The following is a 24,579-nucleotide window of genomic DNA, read 5'->3' on the forward strand; positions in this document are numbered from 1 at the left end:
CTTAACTTTGTCCTTAAACCTATTTGGTTAGTATAGGTTTGGTTTTTATTTAGTGTGAGTTTATTAAAAACTAAAAAGTGGAAAATGGAACTTTGAGTATTTTGAGCAGTAGCTGTCCCTGCTGTAGGCAGTATCTGCAATTGGCTCAGGCAGCAACTTCTCAGTTGCTTTGCACTCTTCATTTAACAGTGTTGCTTACAGGTTACCTCCCCAGATTCCCCAACAGTGTGATACACAGCATGAGTGCAGGTGACTGGCTGCATTCAAATAAATGAAACTTAATTTTACATGTGATTTATGTGATTTTATCTGATCTGTAACCCATGAAGTATTATATTTGCACAAATTACTCACCTGACCTACTGGCAAGGGCAATGCAAGTTTATTTGTATAGCACCTTTCATGCACAGTGACATTTCAAAGCGCTTAACACAGAAAAATAAAAGCATTAGATAATAATACAGCTTATAACATTCCTGAGATCCTGAGACCTCAGAAAGGCTTTTGCAAGGATTGTTACAAAGACACAAGAAATGCATATGAAGACATGCAATTGTGATTGCACACGAGTCATATCCAGCACTCCAAGTGAGGAAGAGCACCAAAGTTACCGCTTTCAACCACTGAATAGCAGCCGTAACTGAACAAAATCTTACATCGAAGTAAAACTTATCTCTAATCTGTAAATCAATGCTTGGGATATTCATGCTAGCAAAAACACCTTTAAAGTTTCTCTCTACGTTTCAATGTGGTCTAAAAATGGCTGCATTTGGAGCATATCTGACCTCATCTGGGAGTTTGTTTCATCAGTTAGCAGTGTAGCCATAATAATACTGATTTTGACTATTTTTAATTTTTTTTTTTATTTGAATATTATTTTGCATCACTATTGTGAACTTCACTAAGCTTTACTAAGAGTCTTTGTGGAATGATAAATGAATATTACTGTGAAATATCTGAGTTTCTAACTAATTTCAATGTGTATGGTTTTTATGAGTTTCCCCCCTTGCTGGTTGTAGATGGGGCATTAATTGGTGCAACACAATGCCTGTGTATTGTGTGCTTTCCCAGTAAATCGCCAAAAGCATTGTGAATGCTGAACGGGTAAGCAGGCGATTTCACTCTCTCCCATATAGTTCTCTTTCTAAGAATAAAAAGAGGTCTTTTAGTCATTGCTAAAGATATAAACACTACATTGTGAAGTCGCAGCACTGTTGTACGTGTATATGTAATGTTCTTTCCAAACTTTTAAGTGTAAACAGGGCTTTTAATGTACTGCATGCACATCGTTTTTTTATGCCTCGTGCAGGCAAGAGAGACGGAGAGAGAGAGCGCGTCTGCGTATGTGCATTAATCCTGCCCCATGTCTCATGTGTTGAGGTATGTTTTACTGTTGAATTTGTACTGTTTAAACTAGTTCGTTTGGAGTTTTGGCAAATTTTAATGGTTTGCTCACTGTGTGATTATAGTTTTTCAATTTCGACGCCTCTTTCTGTTGTAGCCTTTCAGCGTTTCAGTCAGCCTAGATTTTGCGATTTTGCTCAGTTAAATATAGTTACAGTGCATGAGTGTACATCTAATGTGAACTTTTTATTTACACTGATAATTATTCACATTGTCATGTCGATCTAACAATACTGTTTACATTTAGGTTTTTTTCACAGTTTTCCAGTTTTATTGTCTTTATGTATATGTATGCATATGCATCTTTGAAAAAAGCATTGTGAATGCTGAACGGGAGAGAGAGAGAGAGAGAGAGAGAGAGAGAGAGAGAGCGAGAGAGCGCGTCTGCGTATGTACACTAATCCTGCCCCATGTCTCATGTGTTCAGAAATAAACGACACGGAGCTCCATATCCCTGTGTGCGGTGTGGCTGTTTGAACTGTCCTGATCTACTTTTCCGGCCTTGTTAATGTCTGCTACAGCAGCATAGTCACTGAACGCTGCCTCACCCTCTTTGGTTCTGATTCTGTGAACTACTAACTGACCAGTCCAGAGTGATCAGAGAGAGCTACTGGAAGAGAGAGCTTCATATACTTCCAGCAATGTATTTTGGTTCACGGCTATTCAGTGATTTATACACAATTAGAAGCACTTTAAAGTCAATTCTGTACTGAGTTGGTAGCCAGTGCAGTGACCTGAGGATTGGAGCAATGTGCTTGGATCTCTTATTCTTTTTCTTATTGGATCTCTTAGCATACTAGCAGCTGCATTTTGAATAAGCTGTAGGTGTCTGATTGTAGTTTTCGGAAGGCCAGTAAAGAGACAACTGGAGTAGTCCAGCCTTCTGGAGATAAATGCATGAATTAGTTTTTCTTGGTCTTGTTGTGACATACATTTTTTTAAAGTTTTAAATGTTCTTGAGATGGTAAAAGACTGCTTTCGTTATTGCTTTTACATGGCTGACGAAATTCAGTTCTGAATCCGTTGTTATTCCAAGATTTCTGACTTAATCTTTAGGCTTTAGAGCTCTGGCATCAAGATGAGCGCTGACATTGAGTCTTTGCTCCTTACTACCAAATACAATTACCTCTGTCTTTTCTTTATTTAGTTGGAGAAAGCTTTCTTTCATCCAGTCATATACTGACTTCAGGTAATGACATAATGTCAACATTTCTCTTTTAGGTTCATAGTTTTTGTTTGCAATGATGTAGCTCCTATCTTCCAAATATGATTGGAACCAGGGCCTAGCTAGTTTTCAAGTCAGTCTAAAATAATGTTATGACTGATGGTATCAAATGCAGCGCTAAGATTAAGAAATGCTAGCACAGATATTTTGCCAGCATCTGTGATCATACAAATATCATTTAAATCCTTTATTCATAATTTTGCCTATGAATGGAAGATTAGAAATAGGTCTATAATTGTTAAGGTAGGAGACATCTAGATTGTTTAGACTTTTTTAGCAACTTGGGTGGTCTGTAAATTGTTATTAATAAAATCTGTTTAGTTCAGTACTGAGGTATTCAAAAGAGAAGTCCCCAAAGGCTAACTGTTCTCGCTGAAATGTACTTTTAAAAATAGCCGCTATCCCACCACCTCTATTAGCACTGCATACATTCATAGAACTAAAGATTGGTAGAAAACGGTCAGTTGCACTGTTGCAGTAGTCTAGCCAGGTTTCAGTCAGAAACATGAAGTCTAGTTTATGTGAAGTAATAAGATCATTAACTATAAAAGGTTTGTTTGTAAGTGACTTAGTATTCAGTAGTGTTAGATTCATAATTGTGGACTTGGGCTTCAAATCAAATATATGCTGTAAAGCAACAGCTGTCAGAATAGGTTGACCTACAGAGCGACTTAAATGACATTTGATGTTATCTAGTCTAGAATGTCAGAAAAGTCCAGTGTCCACACAAGGTAGATATCAAGGTAATGTAGCTCACAGTGATTGACTGACATTAGCAGGCTAGCTCTAGCCAGCTATCAGTAACTGCCTTACAAGTTTTGAAAGGAGTTTAGGGATAACTTTCCATCTCATCCATTCCATTGTCTTGGTTTTAATGTTGTTTATTGAAGTCTTACAGCACATTTACAAGGTGCAAAGGCCACAAAGGCAGCATGGACATGATTTGACTAATTCAATAAAACAGTCCAGATGTACATCTGCATCATAAAGGACAAAGAAAGCAGGAGAGTCTGATTAATACTGAATACAGATGAAGTATTTCCTTCTACTGTTCAGGTCTGTTGATTTGAAAATAATTGGTTAGACACTAATCAGCATTTTCCCCTTTGGACTTGAGTCACTTCTTCTTCACTTGCTGTAGTGGTGCCTGCTCTGCATATTCGGGTGTGACAGATTTGTCCATCCTGTAGGCTCCAATACCCATGTTGGATCACACTGCAAACAGCAACCAACAGACCACTAGGTGAGACCTAGCATCTCTTCATACTTCTTTAAGCTGTTTTTATCTTTGATGATTAGTTAGTGAATTCAGCTCCTGCTTTGAGAATACATTTATCACCTCAAAGAATATATTTATGATGTCAAAATTTAAGTACTTGAATAACTAATGCTACTCTTTGTGATGTTTACATTGAACACATGCAACATCTTGCAAAGTAATGGATTACTTCAACTTGGTAAAGGCGATAGTTCTATATAGAACCATGAATATCATGCTTATATGGTTCTTTGCATGGTGAAATGGTTCAAAAAGGGTTCCGCTACTGTTACAAAGTCAAGCTTGTAACAATAAATGAAGTCTATTTGGTGCTGTATTTCAAAAAAAGGTTCTGTATAGAACCATATACAACACATTCTCTATCAGTCTGAAGAAAAATTTCACCATGCAAAGAACCATTAAAGCATGAAATGCTTCTATATAGCTTCAAAAGGATTCTGCTATTTTTACAATGTCAAGCTTGTAATAATGGAAGAAGCCTATTTGGTGCTATTTAGAACCATTTTCAAAAAAGTTCTGTATATAGCCATATACAACATATCCCCCTTCACTCTAAAGAAGCATTTCACCACGCAAAGAATCCCTAAAGCATGAAATGCTTCTATGTAGAACTAATGGTTCTAAATAGAACCATTGTCTTTTTTAAAGAACCATCTTTCTTAAATGTGTATCTCAATTTTTTTAGCACATAGAGGACCAGCTCAGCACAGGTGTGTGTATTTGGTGTCGCCATGGTGACCCTCCAACTCTTACTTCTCTCAGGTAAGCTTTAACCCTATTGGCTCTAAACATAGTGGATCTGTTTCCCAGACATAGAGTAAAACTGGTTCTGAACAATGTTTGTGCTTTAATGGCACCTCTCCACTCATATAGTGAAGTCTAGGCTTAATCCCAGTCTGGTTAATCAAAACTTTCTAATGTTGATAAATCATTTTAGACAAGTCCACGAAAATGGAAGCTGTAGTTTTAGTTGCAAGATGCACAAGAACCATACAGGTCAAATATTAGAGTGAATGCTCTTAAAATAGACACCTACAAATGATGCAAAAGGTTGATGTGAAAAGCTTTGTGTTTGTTCCAATGAAGAGATGTTAAACTTTAATACGAGAGCAGACGGTGCCCTCTCCTGGACTCATCTGGTAACAAAGCTTCAATTCACTGTTTTGGTAGCTGGGTGCAAAAGATAAATGACAATCATTTAAGTGGAACAAACATACACTCTTCATTTCTTTGATCTTTCACAAAGGTCCAGTTGTTTTAGCATTCAATAAACAGTTTCAAATTCTTAGTCCTTAGAGCACATAAAAATATAAAATATTTGAAGCAATGTTTTGAGTAAAAACAAAAATATTTAAGGTGTTTATTAGGTTTAAGCTATCAACATATTAAATGCTGTATGAACAATGATCATGTAATACAGGACAAAAGTTATTTACTTAATAATTATACCTAATTTTGTATGATTATTTTTATCAGATGTAACCAAAAAGCTGTGTAGAGACCACAATGGAAATCTGTTTCTTTGGGTTATTTGTTTGTTTGCTTAAACCTGGAATAAACAACAAAGTTTCAGAATCTTGAGAAATGCAAAATGAAGTTATCACAATTAAAATGAAGAAGAAAAGAAATATTCTAGGTCACTGTTCAAACTGAAGCAAAGTTCTGAAATTGACGTTAAGGTACAAAAAGGTCAGATTTTTTACTCTTATTCCTTCCACTGAAGCTTGTGTACAGACGACTCTTAGGTGGATTTGATCTTAACTTCCATGGCAGCTTGAGCGCATACTGTCATTAAAGCAAAAGGGACATACTGTACCAAATACTGAAAAATTGTATAAGGCATGTAAACATTTAAAGATTCTACTTTTCACTCAAATTGTTATGATAATATCATTTAGAATGAAAATTGCTGCATAATTTAGAAAGGAATGCAAAAAAAGAAGCATTTTCACCAGTGGTCTCAGACTTTTTGACCCCACTATATATTTGATATTGAACAATTTTCAGCATTTCCTGAAGAAACAAACAAGTGCAAACATTATTTATCAGTTTCTTCACTCTATTGTAGGATGTACTCTTCATTGTGTTATCAATGTTGTAAGATGGCATAAGTTTCTGTAGAGGAGAAGCTAGATGGGAGTTTTTCTTTGGAAGTTGCTTTTGGTGGCTGTAATAATTTAAGTTGGAAGTTCTAAAAAAGGACACCAATATTTTGATGAGTTTCTTCAAATGTTTATGTTATAAACATTTGAATTTATAAATATTTTATAATATTTGTATAAATGTATCTTTTACTGGTTTTAAAATGTATCTGATGATAATGTCATAACTATATCAACACAAGACATTAAGTACTTTCCTCATTTAATCATTTCCTTTCCTTTACTGATGCATATTTATTGTCATTGCTGACAGCTAGCCTAGCCACTGATCTACAGGTTAATCAATACAACTAAGCTATTAATCTAACTTCAGAACAAAATCATAAACATAAGGGGGACTCCATCTTTATTCAGCACAAAAATGGATGCCATATACAAATTTTTCCCTTTTAACCAGAGAACAGAAGGCATTGTATCTAGTTAGCAAGTTCTGTCTCACCTGAAAAGCCGTTTCAGTAGTTTGAGTAGTCTGTTCTCTCCATTGCAACGATCATTTGAAGACAGTCAGTTATACTCCTAGCAGTAGCAATAGCTCTTTGGTTGCCTCTGCATTCGCCAGATAGCGGGGGAAAAAAGCGACCCGAAATGGCTTACACAGAGAGGATCTTTGGTTTACATTAACATTTTCCATAACATCTTTACATCCCGCACAAGACACATGCAGTCCATACAGTCAGCTTCCTTTACTGTAGCAGACTGACAAGCTCCACTTTTCTACTGTTCAAGACAATCAAGGATGTTTAATAGTGAGGTAAACTAAGCAGACTGTGATAATGTAAAATGCTGCCAGCTTGTTCTTTACCACAGACTGTAGATCTAATGAAGATTAATGCCATAGCCTAGTTTGTTAGCGACAGCTAGCTAGCTAGTTTAGAGCATCCCATTCTATTTGTAATGCTTTTCTATGGTTATACAAACTGTGTGTGCACAGTTGAACACAATGGGTGCATCTTAAAGTAGCTGAATTCACTAATTAGAAGAGGTGTCTGGATATTTCTGGACATACTGTGAACAATGTCTCTTAGATTTTAACAATAGAGTATTTTTCCACAGCCTTTTCTGCCACAGTCCATCTACGAACATTCTTTATAATTGAGCCAAAGATTGTGAGCATGCCTGAGGCTCAGGCGGCCTGCAAAAAACAATATCATGACCTCGCCAGTGTGTACAATGATGAAGACAATGCCAACCTGGCTCAGTTTCTCAAAAGAAACCAAAAGGCATGGATTGGTCTTTATCGACGTCAGTTCAGTGATAAATGGTCTAATGGTGATGATGTCACCTTCAGCAATCTGACAGGGGTCTGCGGGTCAGGGTCCTGCTGTGCTGCTATGAAGGCTGATGGTTCATGGGAAAGTCTTAACTGTACAGAGAAAAGAAATTTCATGTGCTATGAACAAGGTAATCAACAGTATTAAACAGAACTATTAACTGAGTTGTTTACTCAGAACCTCAAATTCAAAATCCATTTTTTGCCTCCACAGATGTTAGTAAACAAAAGAGATTTTATGTAATCTTTGAGAATATGAGCTGGTATGAAGCTCAGAGTTACTGCAGGAAGAACTACACTGACCTGGTCAGCATCAGAGATCAGAACCAGAATGAAGCAGTGAAAATAGAAGGGCTGAACAGCAGCACGTCCTTCTGGATCGGCCTGCTGAGTGATGACTGGGTGTGGACTGATGGAGGACACTTTGCCTATAGGAACTGGGCGACTGGTCAGCCTCGGCTATCATCTGATTGTGCAATAATGATGAATACTACAAGTGAATGTGGGAAATGGTATTCAGTGCCATGTAGTAATGCTGAGTCTGCTTTGTGCTATTTTAGTAATACCACAGGTATTAAAACACATTCACACAACTCATTACCTCAACATTACCTCATTACCTTCACGTCATTAATATTCTGGACATTAATTACATGAGAACATTCTTCTGCAGATTTTTCGCCTACAGTCCCAGATGGTCTCAATTTCACTGAGAAGAAAATTGCATACATGACTGAGGCTCAGGCACCTTGCATAACAAACGACACTGACCATATCATTGTGTACGGTGATAATGACAATGCTGAACTGGCTTTGAAGATTGAAAGTGGCAAAAAAGCCTGGCTTGGGCTCTGTCGCGGTCAGTCCAGTTATAAATGGTCTAATGGTGATGATGTCATATTCAGTAATCTGACAGGGGTCTGTGGATCAGGGACTTGCTGTGCTGCTATGAAGACTGATGGTTCATGGGAAAGTCTTCAGTGCACAGAGAAAAGAAACTATGTGTGCTATAAACAAGGTAACTACAATATAAAGGCCTATTACTATTACATTACTAATCAAGTAATCTAATGATTTTTTTATGATTAATCAAGTACACACACACAATTTCAAAGCTGCTTATCTTTCTGGGTCGCGGGGGGAGCTACAGCCTACCCCAGCGGTCATCGGGCGGAAGGGAGGAAACACCCTGGACAGGTCACCAGTCCATCGCAGGGCATTAATCAAGTAATCTAACAATTGTTTTGATGACTAATCTGAGTAACATGAATTATTAAGGGCCAAAAATAAAAACTGACTTAATGAACATTAAAAAATCATGCAGAGCAGGTGGGGCGTCAGGGAGTCATTTAGTGGGGCAATTCCCCACCACCCAAATATCTTACCCTGGGCACTATTACCTGCTTGTGGGCCCCATGGATGTACTTACACACAGTGTCTAAAAACTTAAAACTTTTGCTTTTAAAGAATGTGCACATACCACTGCCGCCAGTCAGTGAATTCAGCATTGCCACCCATTACTGCACAAACTCAACCCAGAATCAAGAAAGACCAGAAAGTTTGAATAAGAAGCTGCCAAATGAAGCCAACTAAAGGGAAGTTTGACATGTGACAGTCATTGTCAATCATGACTAATGCAGGAATAAACTTGCTACCCAGGACTTTTACATGACTATAGTATAGTATGTTTAATTTGATTAATCATCAAATTAGGTGATGGCTACCAGTTTAAACTGCTAAATTAAATAAACTTAATTTTTTTGATTTGTGCATAGGGGTATACACTTCACTCTATTTTACATGAAGTATGACAATGGAATAATATAGAGTCTGAGCATTATATTCAGGGTATATGTTATGCTTTCTGAACATAATGCTCAGCCTCTTGGGCCCCTCCTAGCGGCAAGGTTCCTGAAAGCTTTCCCCTTTTTCACTGGTGAGGTCCTCATTGTTTGGGGTGATAAACTGGAGTACTCTCTAGGTGATGCTCTCTGGAATATGAGGTTCTTTTGGACAGAACTACTGTAGACACTGGTACACTTCCCCAGCCCTTCTATGTTTCTTTGGATTTTTTTTTTTTTTATTGTCCACACATGAAGCATATAAATGGTTATGTCCATCAGGCTCTGCTTCAAGTCATTTCTTGAGTTATTAAGAAAGTAAATGTAACCAGTGATGTTTTATAGAGTAATCGACTTTAATCAAGGTATGTTGATACTCGTAATTCACTTGTAACTAGTTCTCATTCCTTGTGACTCTTATTCAGAATAAATGTGTTCATTCTTTCACCTCCACAGATACTGACCTCATCTTCAGCTATCATTTAATCCTTGACTCCATGAGCTGGTATGAAGCTCAGAGTTACTGCAGGAAGAGCTACACTGACCTGGTCAGCATCAGAGATCAGAACCAGAACGAAGCAGTGAAGATATTAGTGATGACCAGCAACACGTCCCTCTGGATCGGCCTGCTGCGTGATGACTGGGAGTGGACTGATGGAGGACGCTCTGCCTACAGAAACTGGGCGACTGATCAGCCTGAAGTAAACTTAAACTGCACAGTAATGGCGAATAGCATAGACCACGATGGCAAATGGTATTCAGTTGCATGTGATCCGTCCTACCCTAATAACACTGCAGGTGTCAGAATACATTTCCACATTGCTACTGGGTTTTGCTTCATCTTTCTTATACTGCCTTCAATGTTTTACAACAGCATTTGTTAAAAGAATCTGTTGAAAAGGTAATAAGAACTACATAAAAGCCATAATCTGGAGTTTGCATCTTAACTTGATGTTCCTTTTTGGCCCTTGTTGTTACTGCTTTTCCACCATTTTGTTAGAGCAGTACTGCCAAAATCAGACACCATGCATGCTTTATGTATGCCGGATTATGTATGCCTTTTTTTCACCAGCTGTGAAAAGTTTTGTTTAGACTTTTTTTCCATTGCTTTCCTTAACACAAGACTAAGAGGGGAAGGGTGGGACTGGGGGGTGGTTCTAAGAGAACAATTACGAATAACATGCCAGTAAAAAAAACTTTGTTCTGTTGGGAAAGTTTTGTTTTGAGACGCAACACAGTCTCCAATTCTTTTCGCATGAATTAAATAAAGCAAATCATAAATGTCTTTATGAATCACCTGGTGTCCAAAATTAAATTTAGCTCCTCATGAATAGTCATACAGAATTATAGGCAATCCTTTGGTCAGATTCAGAAAAAAGTGACAGTAAAAGGTCAAATTTCAAACATGTTAATGCCCCTACAGCAGCAGCCACCAACCCTCTTGGACATCTACTTTCCTACAAAGTTTAGTTCCAACCTGTATCTAAAATACTGCCTCCTGTTTACCCAACACTAATGCACTTAATCCAGGTAATGAAATTCATTAGCTTGTGCAGGAATGGCAGGCTAGTTGGCAGAACGACTCTGTAGAAAAGGTATATCTCCTAGACAATGCAATTCAGCAAGAAAGATGGGCTGCAAAACAGGCAATGCTTTCCAGAGTGGCTGGAAGAAAAACTCAGTTCCATCTGGCAAACACTGAGAAAGCTGAGCTACTACTTTGTGACACACCAGAAGAGAAATCACTTGTTTGGCAGAAAACAGCCAAGACCAACATTTGGGCTTCTTTGCTTCACCTTCAATTTATAGAACTATTGTATAAACCCAATACAACAATTAAGATGGCGCATGATCGTGAATAACTTAATAACTGGGACGATCTACTGGGATATAGGAGTTTCTACTGCTTTGAAAAAATAAATACCTAAAACAAAAACCAAAAAAGTGACTTTCAAATTTTGAATAATGTTGTGTCTCCAACTGTATCAGAACTTTCATAAGCAGACACAAAGCAAAATATTCTAAACATAAAGTCTTTGTAAACGATCTTGTGCATAATTATATGTGAACAGCCATAACCCTTATCCTGGCATGAAAAGCCGGTTTGAATTGGCCTCCAGAGGGCACGACACACATCCTCAATTCTTTTTAACTAGGCAAGATTAGACCACATCTTGCCCTGCAAAATACTAATGGCATGAAGACAACTCGTTAGAATGAATAAACGTCTAGAAATTATACTCAAAAACATACAAAATAGTGAAGCAAGACCATTTTTAACCAATGGATTACATCAAACCTTACCAAACTTTATGTTGGGATATGATAAGAGCACTTCAGATAAAGTAAAACATACACAAGGTTTTAGGGGGGAAAGGAAGGGAATTTATTAGATTTTTTTTTAGGCCAAATTACACAGTGCTGCCAATAAAACTTTAGTACAAATCAATTACAATAAAATGGGCAAATAGTTTCTTTTTCACAGTGACACTTGAGGTTGGGACAAATTCAAAAACCAATTCATTGGAGAGACTTTAACACGCACACAAATCAGAAAAATACTGGTGCAAGGAACAGAAATTAAATTGGAAATGTACAGCATCTTGTATCTAAAACAATCAGTCTGCGGAGGAAAGACTGAGATTTGGATACAAAACAGCTGCTGCCTGGCGAGAGGTAAAAATGAAAAACGTTGAAATGTAGTGAAAAACAGTGAACAGATGGGAGAATTAAAATTCAGAGGAAAGAAAGAGAGGGTGGGGAAAAGTGGTGAAAATTTTACTAATATAAAAGTGCCTAACATATAGTCCATTTGAAATAAGATTGTGTGGCGGTGTAAAGTCACTTTAAAATTTTAAATTTAATTTTGTTGTCTTTTTTTTAATTTGCACTTAAAGCTGGTTTTCTCCCTCTGTACTGTGCATTATAAAAAATAAAAGCATTATGTGCAAGATCACTGGCAGAAGTCGCACAGTGCAGGGGTTTCCATGTGCTATAGGCAAATATTTTCTTTTTTTTTTAAACAAAAATAATATTTTCAGCATTTTAATATCAAGCCACGTCTTCAGCATGACTTACATTCAGTGTTATTACTAAAAATTCTTTATCAGCAGGTTTAAAACAACCCTGCACAATGTACAATATGCTACAATATTTTATACATTTCATTATTTACATGGCTCCATTACATATCCAAGTCTTCAGCTTTGTTTTGTCATCTTTCAGATGGCCGTTAATACTCTTGCGCAAGAGAGGTACCAACACTTCCACACGCTGTTTAACACGCTTACAAGCAGAAATAACACGGGGAGCGTTACATTACATACCGGCCATAGGAAGAACACAGTCTGCAACTTCTGAACACCATTTAACAACAGTGCAATGTGGACATCAAGTATGAAAGGGAAGAATTTTTATGATTTTGGCAGGCTTCAGGTTAAAACCTTTTTTGGAGAATGTAAACACTTTCACACTTGTGTCCAACAGTGCTACAAAACATCACCTCACAACACAGCACATGGCGAACAAGGCCATGAAGCAAGACCAGGGAAAAACAATAGCAACATTCCTGCATCCCGCAGCTTGGACCTCCTCCGCATAGTTTGCCATATTGGTGTTGTGTAGGGACGTGTCAAGCTCAGACAGCTTATTAAAATAAACATCACTGATTGTATACAAATAATTTCCCAAGAAATAAGCATAATGCTTTACCTGCTATGGCATATATGGCACTTGTGACCATGCGATAAGGAAGGGGGAAAAAAAACAAAAAAAAAAACCTACACTGCTCTAGTAAACAAACACTTATGATTGATAACCTAACGCAACAGGGCTTATGCTACAGTGGAACTTACAAACCATGTTGAAATTTCAACACCCATAGTGCAGTGCGCACAGCGCAATTTTAAAAAAAGTACAGGAGTTGAAAGTACAAGGTCTGTGTGCCACAGTTAAACCCATCAGTCTGTCTTTAAATCATCTACATACAACAGCTTGTTCTTCCACATTCAGTTGCTCTGGTATCTTCAGAACAAGGTCAAGCAGCATATTCTTCCCCCCAAAACAGAAACGACACTAACAATAGAGATGTGGCATTCTCTAATCTAACGATCAGTATGCTACAAATTCTGATGTGCTTTAGCACCAAGAGGCTTCTGCATAACCTCGACATGATTAAAACCTCATGCTAAGGTCTCACAAGAAGCCTCTATTTGGAAAATAAACTGTTCAGAGACCAAAGCATAGTCAAACTAGCGATGTGTAACCGCATAGTCATTAACGGCCATAATAAAAAAAACAAAACATATCGGCAACATAAACGAGAAGGAAATCCAGTTCATCAATCCTCCAAGGCATACGACTCCACCAGAGCTCTCCCACCTGCAAGGCTGCAACAGCTGTACACCTTTGAGGATAAAAAGATAAGAGCTGGTCTCTGGACAAGAACTAAGCCTAATCTTGGACTAAAGCCGCATACAAATGGTGATTCACCACTAAAAAGCCTTTAGTCCAGATTTAGGCTTAACCTGGCGACAGGAACCAGTTCATAGTCAGCTTCTTAGAGAAAGATTAAGTCTAGTCTTCAGCTGAAATTTCATATCAATGAAAACTCCAGGATTCTGCCTTAATCTAGGTCTAGGAAAGCAGCTCACAATTAAAAATGAAAAATCTGTAAAATGGTCACTATAAAATAAATTCGAAACCGCTTTAAAAAAAAATGTATTGCAGCTCTGCAGCGTTCCAGGAGGGTAACAGGTCAAAGTGGAGCCTTCCATCACTGGCTTTGAGAGATCAGTGAGGTTCGTTCTCACGCTTGAACCTTAAGAAGGCTCTTTAACTGAAAGGCCATCATCTCACGGCGATCGCAAGGGACCATGGGTAGAGACACCCAGTGGCTGGGAGGTTTGGGCAGAACGCTAGGGGATGGGGGGTCACTGAACTTGGCTCCTGCATAACTGTGGCCACACTGAGCTGCCAAGAGGTTGTTCAGATGTGATACGGCTCCCTCCCAATTTTGGTCGTACGGTGTGGCGAAACGAACTGACCCATTCTTCTTCTTCTCCGCGGACACGGCCTGCCGCGCCTCAGGAGACCACGAATAACCGCTACCCTTGTCGCTCCTGCGATGGCTGTGGAGGAGGGGCCCTGCCGGGGCTCCAGAGGATGCTGCAAGCACTCCTCCATTTTGGTTACGGCTCCTTTGCTTGGCCCTGCCAACCTGTTGGTTCTTTTTGGACAAAGAGTGATCAGGGTGGGATGCTGGAATGTTGTATCTTTCACCACCTCCCATACTGCTCACACTGGATGTCACCTACAGGAAGTAAGAATAATGATTACAAAGTGGAAGAGACAAGCTGCAGCAAAAAAACACAAAAGTTACAAAGCCAAATTTTTGATTCTGCTCACTCACTTTTTCAAATAAAAATTCTCAGTGTAAAATTCATGTTGTAATAACTAAACAAGGTAAGGGCGAGCAGAAGGAACAGTAAGCAAATAATAGTTGCCAATCTGTTTACCATAATGAAGATTTCAATCAAGTACCATTTTCATCTATATTTGCGGTATTGATGTTACGTAAACAATTTATTTGGAGGAAAAGGGAAGGAAGGAAGGAAAGGGGAAAAAAGGAACCAACCAATAACTACTAAACTATCTTTACAATGAATAAAACTGAGTAATCAAGTACCATTTTCATTTATGAATAATGTAGTATTAACATTGCATAAACTTTATTTAAAGGAAGGAGGCAAATATTTTACTTGAATATAGCATTAATGATTTGGTTTGCTTTTGTATTAACACAAAGTTTATTTTCAAATGAAAAGGGCAAAAAATGTACTACAGTGCTAACTAATTAAAAATAAGTCTAAAAGCAAAATGATGACGTTAAGGGAAATAAATCTGGCCACGTTCCTTTCGCTTGGCAGTAACAAAGAGCTACGTGCAGAGCAGCCTCAGCCCATCCCCCTACTTGTTTTCAAGAGAAGTGGAGACCTACCTCTTTGTGTTGAAGATGAATGCGTAGATGTCTTTATTTCTTAATTTCTCCTCCCCAATAGGGCTCCAGGTCCTCGAAGTAGTTGATCTACTTCTCACTGCACGCTTTAGGCCCACAGTGTCCGAGGTTTTCATGTGCCAGCGAGTGATGTTTTGTCGTGAAGCCGAGTTGAACATCAGTTCACCCCGGCACACGGCGCACTGGGAAGCCGCTGATCTACAAAGGCAATTTGGAAGTGTCAGTATTTCTGACTATTTTTCTGCAATAATTCTCCTAATAATACATGACGCAATAGCACAAATAAGATCACGGATTTGCTTAACCGTTACTTTTTCACCGAGTGAAAAAAATATTGAAAAAAATCAGCCAGTTAACCCTTTCAGTAAAATGTGTTACCACAAGGAAAACAGCTAACGTTACTAAACTTTGTTGAGTGATGATTTGAGTGATGAAACAAACTGCGATTACTGTTGAATTCACGTTAGCTAGTTACATAAACAGTTAATCTGAAAAGGAAAAACAGCGGAATGGAGCGGACTTGCAAAGAATACCGTTACTCATTTTATCTACCATGGTGCTAGCTAATGCGTTCGAAATATTAAAAGCCAAAGGGATGCAAGCATAGAGTAAACTGAAGATAAAAAAACAGCCAAGAAAGAAAAATCTAGGTCATGCATTCTGGCTCCAAACCAAAACAAAGAACTCGCTCCCAACATGGCGACGGCAGACTTTGTTAACAAACAGAACAGGAAACGAACACATCTCGACCTACCGACTTCCTCGGGGTTTTGATGGCGAAAGCCCGTCGTTTAATACAGGCTGGCTGTTTATACTGTAGCTCCAAGTGAAGACGTTATTTTCACAACGTGGAAATAACCTCGACGACTTAGAACTAACAGAGATGTTTGCTCCCCTCTTCTCTCTCTCCTCCGTCTCTATCTCACTTACAACAAAATGGCTTCTCTATCAAGAATAAGTAGTTCACGTCTGGCGGGCACCAACCAATCAGGGTTGAGCACTGAACCGCAGTGACCAATAAGAGAAGAAAGACGCGCTTGTTGCCGCTTTCGTTACGTCACGAGCTAGGCAACGGTCGGAGAGTTGACGCAACCTAACTTTTTGTTTTCGTTTTTCTTTAATGTACATTCTTTGGTTTGTTCCAGTTAATATTTACTGTTTTGTGGTTTCTAAGTCCCATAATTTGATTTGATATTTCATATCTGACTGACAGCTCACACCTCTTTTTAATTCCACTCCGCTGTGGACACAAAGAGCAGTGCCAGCTGTTCAAACCGTTCATCAGTTTTCCCAGTCGGTGCCTTCTCAACTTTCTCACCAGTTGTCTGGATCCAACACATCTAATTTCTCTCACGATGAAAATGATTAGTTTCTATGATACCATACCTTTCTTTTTATCTGTTTTATTGCCAAATTTAACTGCACAGCAGCATTAGCATAGTCAAATTAAATCTGACCAATTTAGCAGTCAAATTAAATACATCTGCACATTCCTAAAAAACTTTGGCCAAAATAAAATTAAAAAATGACATAGTTATATCTGTTGTAAACACTTGCATAGCGGTGTCTCCTGGCCTCTAGAGCGAGATCTTCCAGACTTGGAAACCCCCTGGTGATGAAGGAAGGTGAGAGAAACTTTAAAAAAAAAAACTACAAATGCTTTGGGGTGGATTTTTGGGGGTGGGGTGTTTTGATTCCTTTTTTCTGTTAGCTAAAGTTAGCGAACACAGAAGACAGATAATACTGCTAGGAAGCCCAGTATCTTATTGTAGCTACATATAGCCTAACTCTTCAAATCACTAAAACAAAGGGGAGAATGGATTACATGACAGCCTCATCATGGTATGTCGACTACAAGCTATAAGGCTAAAAATAGCAGCTGAGACAAGTTTTTGAAAATCTTTTGCGCCAAGATAAGATAGAACCGCTGTTTTATTTAGTTGCACTAATGCTAGCTTGATTCTGTTTATTAGCCTGTAGATCAGTGACCAGGCTACCGGTCAGGATTGACTGACACCACAGGGATCCCCAGTGTTTCTACGAGGTATTTGCATAATGCATGCTGGGTAGTATAGTGAGAAACCACTGAGGCTGAGGAATACAATGCTGCGCTACAGAACACTACATAACACCCTGGATAACATTCAGATCTAGTTATAGGCTGAAACACCTCTTCATTTGTACTCAGACAAGCTCTTCAGAGCAAATATGTCTTTCTTGCAAGAAAGTCCACTCCTGGCCTGCTTTATGCCTTGTGGAGATTTCTATTTGTCCTCAACGTATTTTAAAATGTAGGGTGAGGAACTTCAGTCCTGGAGGGGCAGATTAATGCACAGTTCAACGGTTTTCCTGCTCAAGCACACCCAGTGTGCAAAATATTTTCTGTTATTCTGGGGGTCCCATGTCGACTGGCTGCTAACTCACTCGCCATAGTGGAGCTCATGCTAGCTTCAGTGGCCACAAAATGTTTTATTTAACAATTCTTTCTGAAATGCTCTTTTGTGGTTTCTTAATGCAGTATTCCATGCTTTGATTGAGATCTTACACATCTCCTCTGTTGTCTTCAGTTGGGAAATGAATAACAATTCATTATTTCTACCAAACAACAGACAGAATTTTAATTTTGAGATATTCAGGGGTCCAAGAAGTTAATTAGGGGGTTGTGGACCCCCCAGGACCTCCTGTATTTTGCAGGTTGAACACACCCCATGCAACACAGCAGTTAATTACCAGGTTTAGCTGTTGTGTCAGAGTCGAGAAATCAGCAAACTGCTGGACTCCAGCACTCAGTTCCCCTCCCCTGCTGTAAACCTACTAGGCCTTTAAACTAATTTCATTTGCATGTTATCCAGAAAATCCTTTTTAGCTTTAACCCTTTGTTTTACATTTGGAACTGAAGAGATCTTTCTATTATCACATCAACAGATAAACCCTCAAGTTAAGAAAACTCTACTACCCCCACACCCAACCCCCACTGAATAACTTCTCACAGTGGAAGGATTGTTATCGCCCATTCCTCTGTTTCTCACATCACTAGATCAAAACCACAGGAGAGGTGCGTAGATTGGACCGTAGTATTGACGATGGCAGGAAGATGTCTAGGTGTGAAGTTGTGATGCTTTTGTTAATGTCTAGTGTCCCAGTGACCATTTGTTGTTACTCACACCTGATGGATAGTCCTGAAGAGGTGTGTTTTGGATCTCAAAGTGTTGAATAATACCACATTTGGATTGTTTCTGAGTCTAGACAAGTGATGCAAGGTCACATAAACCCTCACTTGCTACAGCATTTGGTTTCTATTGTCAATATTAATGTCCAGTCTATCTTTTATTGTGATTTGTGTCACAAGGTTTGTGGTATGTTTGTGTGGTGTTTCTTCTCTTAATGGATATCATGGTGCTGGGAGGGTGGTTGTTCCTTGAGAAGGTTATTGTGATATCAGATAAGGACTCGTGGCACAGCATATGATAGTGAAACTGGTTGAAAGCTGACTTTATGGAGATTTTTTGGGAACCTTTGAGGCCCTGAATAAGTGACTGTTACAGGCGTCATTAGGATACACATGATGGACATTATCGTTGAACCAATAAAACTATGCTTAGATAAGTCTGTGAACTGAGTCAACCAAGTCAACGTTATCTGTTCAAAAGTTTATCCAGCATTTCTTCTGAAATCAAAGGCATTAAAGGAATCATTAAAAAAAAAAATCAAATTTACACATTTTGCCACTTATCCCAGATGTAGTCGACTGACGAAGTCTGGAGCCCAAGTTTTGCCTCCTTAGTTTAGAATGAAAACATCGAGGAAAACACTGCTAACAAACACTAGAACTCAGTAGTCACCTAAATAGCTTAAATAATTTCTGTAAAAATAAACAGTATTCGATTGACGTCACACATGGCACGCATGCAATATTGTTGATATGCCACCGGTCAACACAGCGACGATCTGGTAAGTTAAGAAAGCTCCCGACTGTCTTCCAGCCATCCCAGATATGTACCTATTAATAATTTTTGCGATCACAACAATGTGTTAGATGGTGTCGCTCATGGCACAAAAGATAGAATATCACTGAGTTTTCCACAGACTAAATAATTAAGTGATTTAGTGATTTGGATGCTTTTAGCTCCTGCCAAGTGTAGTCTAATGCAGTATTTACATGCTAATTATGCAAACCCAATTCCATAAAATGTTGGGACAGAAGTCAAAATGAAAATAAAAAAAGAAACAAATGACTTGTAAATTTACTTTGACCTTTATTTAAATACAAACAGTAGTAATAGTACAAATGACAAAGACAAGATATTTAATGTTTTACTTTTTGAATTATTTTTGCAAATATACACTCATTCTAGAACTGATGCCTGCAACACATTCCAAAAAAGTTGGGACGCAGGCGATTTAAGACCAGAAACATAGTAAAATGTTCTAAAAACATCATAAACAGGTGATGCATTCATGTTTGGGTGTAAAGGAGCATCCAAGAAAGAAATAGTCCTCTAAGAGTGAGGATGTGTTCTCAAAGTTCAAAAGCCGACATCTGTTACGGTATAGGGGTGTGTTTGTGCCAATGGAATGGATAACTTACACATCTGTGAAGACACCATTAATGCTGAGGGGTACATTCACATTTTAGAGCAACACATGCTGCCATCTAGACTAAATATTTTTCCAGAGACGTCTGTTTTTGTTTTAGAAAGACAATGCCAAGCCACATTCTGGATGTGTTACAACAGCATGGTTCCATAGTTAGAGAGTGCAGGTGCTAGACTGGCCTGTCTTCCACTGGAAATGTCTCACACATTAGTATTGCAACATACAACAACAAAGACCCCACTGTTGAGCAGCTTAAGTGTTTTATCAAGCAAGAATGTAAAAAAAAAATCCACTTTCACAAGTACAATAGTTGATGTTCTCAGTTCTCAAATGACTACTGAATGCTGTTAAAAGGAAAGGTGATGTAATACAATAGTAAACATGTCCCTGATTCAACTTTTTCATAATATGCAGGCATTGCACGCATCAAATTTGGAATAAGCATATTCAAAAACAATGTTAATCAGTTGAAACATCTTGTCTTTGTATTGTTTTATTTGAATACAGGTCAAAAAGGATTTGTAAATCACTGCTGTCTGTTTTCATTGGCATTTACTTACTATCCTAGCTTTTTTGGACTTGGGTTTGTAGGTGTCTGAATATGTTATTGCAGGCAATAATGTGTAATCAGGACTTATCAATTTGGTACGGATCAATACCTCCAAGCAAACAGACTTTCTTTCTTTGATATCTTGATTTGAAAGCCATACTGACTGCTTCTACATATTATGCTGACAGAATGTCAACCATGGGCCATGGGGCACTTTTTCCAGGTTTTGCAAATAACCATCTGTACATCACCAAAATCCGCTTTGGGAAGCTCTGGTTTTGTCTGCCATTAGCAATGAAATGTGTTACTTCCAAATTTTGTTCATTTTTTATACCTCAGAGTAAGTAATAGGCCTACTGTGTCCTAATCAAGTGTTTCTCTGGTCCTGGAGGCCCACTGCACCAACACACCTGATCCAACTAATCAGCTCCTTAACGCCTATTATTGAGTTGAAGTAGGTGTGTTAAAGCACGAAAAGCACTAAAATGAGCAGGGCAGTGGCCGCTCCGGAGAGAGTACAAAATGAATGGGTTAATATGGAGCATTTGAGCAAAATCAGTTTATGAACGCTTAAACATTTTAATATAAAAGAATGTATTTGTTTCCTGAACACAGAACAGCATAAACATTTTAACACTGCTGTTATACTTTTAAGAGCTTTTGAACTTAATTTATAGGAGTTAAACGCCACCTCATGTATGTTCATGACTACAGTGAGCGCAAATGGAGGCAGGATTAGTTCACAAACATCACCAACGAGGCTGTGTTTAGTTAAAGGGGAATTCCATGACTTATCTAATTCTGCATAATTCAATGAGGCATTGAGATGTAAACAGTCATTCAGAGTGGTTTTAATGCAAACTGGTTCATTGTTAAGATATTCGCAGAATCTTTACACTGGTGGCGATAGAAACTAGGCGTCACATTGTCTACAAAACTATAGCCATTTTATTTACTATCCAAAACCTAAATGTTTTTTATATGTAATGTTGGTTGTGGTAAAGTAGAGGCAATTCTGAAAAAATGCGCTTCATTTTCCTCACAATACCTCTTTACCATGAATGTATTTGGGAAAAAATGTTCAAGACTAAAGCCTCATCTATTATTAAACAATGTGTCAGACTGCATTCTTAACCATTTCATGTAATAACTACACAACTACACCAAACTACTCTGAATGACTCTGTTTACATCTTGACAATTGAATACTGCAGAAATTTTGAAAATCTGGTGAAATTCCATGTGGCTCTGCGATCCAGAAGGCCTTGAATGGTTATGAATAATCTCTACAGTCATCTTTTACACTTCCACAATCTTCTGCCATGCCACCATGTCTAGCACATGTCTCAAACACAACAACCTTCTCAAAGAACAATCATCCTCCACGTTTCATGACGTCCTGAAACAAACAAAAATAACACCATACCACAGAGCTAATGGAGATACAAAAGGCATTAAAATGTCCTCCTAGGTGTAAAATACATTCAAGAAATACACTCTATAGTAAAATACATAAAATCTGATTACAGGAGATAATCTACAATTCCTAACTCTACTGTTTCGAGGCTATGGCGGTTGTCCTCACAATCTACAGAACATGGAAGTATTGACAAATGTCTCTATATAGTGTTCAAGGATCTAGGGATAAGGAAGACACATTGGCCTTTATTTATCAATGTGTTTTCCTTATCTCTAACGACCTACTCTGTGTCTGTTGTGAAACTTTCGTATGACGAGTGGACCAGCTTCAGTGTGTGAAATCAAGTGCCAGCCTACCAGTACCTCATTTACATACCATTTACATGAATCACATCCTAATTCATACAGATGTTTTGGGCCAAGGACTGTGTTCGTAGGCGAAGTTCGAGATTAAGCAGTGAGTGCACTGCTCCCCCATACCCAACTTTATAGTGTTATATTTGTAATGACTGGAAAGAATAAGCAATATGTCTTAGCTTTGTTTTAAGAAGGCAGAATGAAGTGACTGTAGTGTGATTATTTTCCTACAATAACATTAAAATGCTGTATTACAATGTATGAGATGGTGAAATTTGCATGCACATATTTAAGATCAAATTTCAGTGTAGACATCTTTGCTATATAAGGGCCACTGAGAGGAAGAAAGGCTCAAAAGGCGCGCCCATGCTGCTTTGGATGACAACCCATAATGAACTTGCACTCCATTTAATAGGCCAAAATGAAAACATTCACCTAGTAAAGTCTCTGAAAAGAATGGTGAAACAGTTCACAAGTCTTCTGGCCTGTACACAACCTTGACTGAGTCCATTCTTAGCAAGGCCTTGTGATGAAGGCCATCAGCTTTGGGCTTCATTGCTTTGGCTTGGTGAGGAGTCTCCTTTGACTGGGACCTGGACTACTGGCTCAGACAAGGTAGAGGTGTTCGTCTGTCTGTGATCCTCTTCTCCACCACTGGAGTTCCTAACAGCAAAAGCACAATTTACTATTAGTAAATGAGATGCTAAAACACAAGACTTAGAAACCCCAAAATGCATATAAAACTATAGATATGACAGTTAGAAGTGTAAGTAGGCACACCGGCTTAAACATTGTTAATGACAGGCTAAAGCTGCCTGATAAATTGTAATTTTATTGTTATCGTGATATGACTTTCTGCCATAAACACATCATAATGGCCCACAGTGACAGAATGGATCAAATTACTTCACACAACGGCAAAGTAACAATCAGCGTTATGTGTAAAAAGCATAGACTGTATGGTAAAATGTGTGTAACATAAATGTATGTGACTGTTTTTAGACTCAATCTCCTTATGGAACTCACTCACATTTGCAAAACACAAATTTTCCACAAGGGGGCGCCATTAGCTGTCAAATGGTTTTTGGTTCTTCATATAAGCAGCGCCTCATTAAAACTATGTCCTTACAGCCTTACAGACCACAATAATGTACTTACAGTTCAAGTCATTAGCTGACAGTATTATTATTTAATTTAGCACAAAAGTGAACAGTACTTTTGTATTTTTTTGCTATTTTATAAATAAAATAAACAAATCTGTACTTGCAGCACATCCAGTCAGAGACACACAAATTTTATAACAATGTATCGCTGCTCATATCATCATTGTGTTGTCCAACAGCTTTATGGACATCTTATGATATGATCATATCATGCAGCCCTACGACAGACCAAAACATAACGTAAGTCTAACAGATTTTTATTCATTTAAACAGCAGATAACAGCTTCAAAATCTTCAAGTATGCCTCAGCACAGTGGGCCTGTCTCACAAAGCATGTTCAACACAGTAAGGCTTCCTTACTTAACTCGTTTTAAAACACAGGACTTGGGACTGTGAGTGGGCAATATGACAATATTTTATCACCACCATAATTATATCACCATGCGCTTTTTTGAGCGTACTGTGGATACTGTCAGCACTTAAAGAACACTGTTTCATTACAAAGAGAACATGTTTACTCCTTTATTATTGGCAAACTTTGAATAAAGATAATTGTACCCTATGTAGTATTATAATGATGTGATATTATATTTTATATTTTAAATACATTTTTGCTATCTCACCCACTATTCTCTGAATACTATTTATTAAATTGTTAAACAGTAGTGTCTCATTCCATTATGTAGGTTAGAACTTATTGTTTTATTTAAGTTAACATTTGTTGCATATGTTTCTTTTTGGTGCTTTAGACAACTGACCCTCAGCCAGGCTTGTTGGACCTCTTCTTGAATGACCAGAGTGTGTCAGGTTTTGAACCCGCAACGTCTCTTTCCAAGACTTCAGTACATTTTTATGCTTAATTTTTAAATGTACAATGTATCTCTACTCTTTAACCCAATTTCAAGAAAGTTTAGATAGCAGGAAAAATGTAAATAAAAACACGACAATGATCTGCAAATCTTTTTTGAACTGTATTCAATGGAAAACAGCACAAAGCTAAGACCTTTAATGTTTCAACCAATTAATGTGTTTTTTGCCTACGTTTATTCCAAATAAATGCCTGCAACATGTTTCAAAAAAGTTGGGACAGAGGCGTGTTTATCACCATTTTAACTCACCTTTCCTTTCAACAATGTTCAGTAATTGTTTGGGAACAAAGGACAGCAATTATTGTTAATAGTTGTGAAAGTGGAATGTTTTCGCATTCTTGTATAAGTCTTCAGTTATCCAACAATTTGGGTTTTCCGTTGTTGTATATTGCGTTTTACAATGCTCCACATTTTCAATGGGCGACAGG

General features: G+C 38.1%; 2 protein-coding genes and 1 long non-coding RNA gene across 3 annotated transcripts; 2 read left to right on the top strand and 1 right to left on the bottom strand.

The window, feature by feature from the left end:
- The first annotated feature begins 1,094 nt into the window (after positions 1 to 1,094).
- Positions 1,095 to 12,805, top strand: LOC118797498 (macrophage mannose receptor 1-like). The gene is made up of 10 exons (XM_036556871.1): positions 1,095 to 1,104; positions 1,310 to 1,380; positions 2,552 to 2,593; positions 3,686 to 3,872; positions 4,594 to 4,670; positions 7,124 to 7,471; positions 7,555 to 7,911; positions 8,014 to 8,358; positions 9,638 to 9,882; positions 12,668 to 12,805. The coding sequence occupies exons 5-10, from the start codon at positions 4,640 to 4,642 to the stop codon at positions 12,803 to 12,805; spliced, it is 1,464 nt and encodes a 487-aa protein (XP_036412764.1). The 5' UTR covers positions 1,095 to 1,104; positions 1,310 to 1,380; positions 2,552 to 2,593; positions 3,686 to 3,872; positions 4,594 to 4,639.
- pnrc2 (proline-rich nuclear receptor coactivator 2) lies at positions 11,544 to 16,138 on the bottom strand. The gene is made up of 3 exons (XM_036556117.1): positions 15,952 to 16,138; positions 15,180 to 15,395; positions 11,544 to 14,492 (listed from the first exon to the last, which is right to left on the bottom strand). The coding sequence occupies exon 3, from the start codon at positions 14,469 to 14,471 to the stop codon at positions 13,989 to 13,991; it is 483 nt and encodes a 160-aa protein (XP_036412010.1). The 5' UTR covers positions 14,472 to 14,492; positions 15,180 to 15,395; positions 15,952 to 16,138; the 3' UTR covers positions 11,544 to 13,988.
- Positions 16,139 to 16,887: 749 nt separating this feature from the next.
- LOC118797404 lies at positions 16,888 to 24,256 on the top strand. Its single transcript, XR_005005936.1, has 3 exons — positions 16,888 to 17,039; positions 17,171 to 17,241; positions 24,032 to 24,256. It is a non-coding gene; the product is annotated as an uncharacterized LOC118797404 (long non-coding RNA).
- The last annotated feature ends 323 nt before the right edge of the window (positions 24,257 to 24,579 follow it).

This window comes from Colossoma macropomum, unplaced genomic scaffold (assembly GCF_904425465.1).
Source record: "Colossoma macropomum unplaced genomic scaffold, Colossoma_macropomum, whole genome shotgun sequence".
Classification (NCBI taxonomy): Eukaryota; Metazoa; Chordata; class Actinopteri; order Characiformes; family Serrasalmidae; genus Colossoma; species Colossoma macropomum.

Excerpts from the sequence above, each read along its gene's own strand:
- pnrc2 (XM_036556117.1), bottom strand. The coding sequence starts at position 14,471 with ATGGGAGGTGGTGAAAGATACAACATTCCAGCATCCCACCCTGATCAC.
- LOC118797498 (XM_036556871.1), top strand. The coding sequence starts at position 4,640 with ATGGTGACCCTCCAACTCTTACTTCTCTCAG. Across the intron at positions 7,472-7,554 it reads TTTCATGTGCTATGAACAAG|ATGTTAGTAAACAAAAGAGA; the intron begins GTAATCAACAGT and ends TTGCCTCCACAG. Across the intron at positions 8,359-9,637 it reads CTATGTGTGCTATAAACAAG|ATACTGACCTCATCTTCAGC; the intron begins GTAACTACAATA and ends TCACCTCCACAG.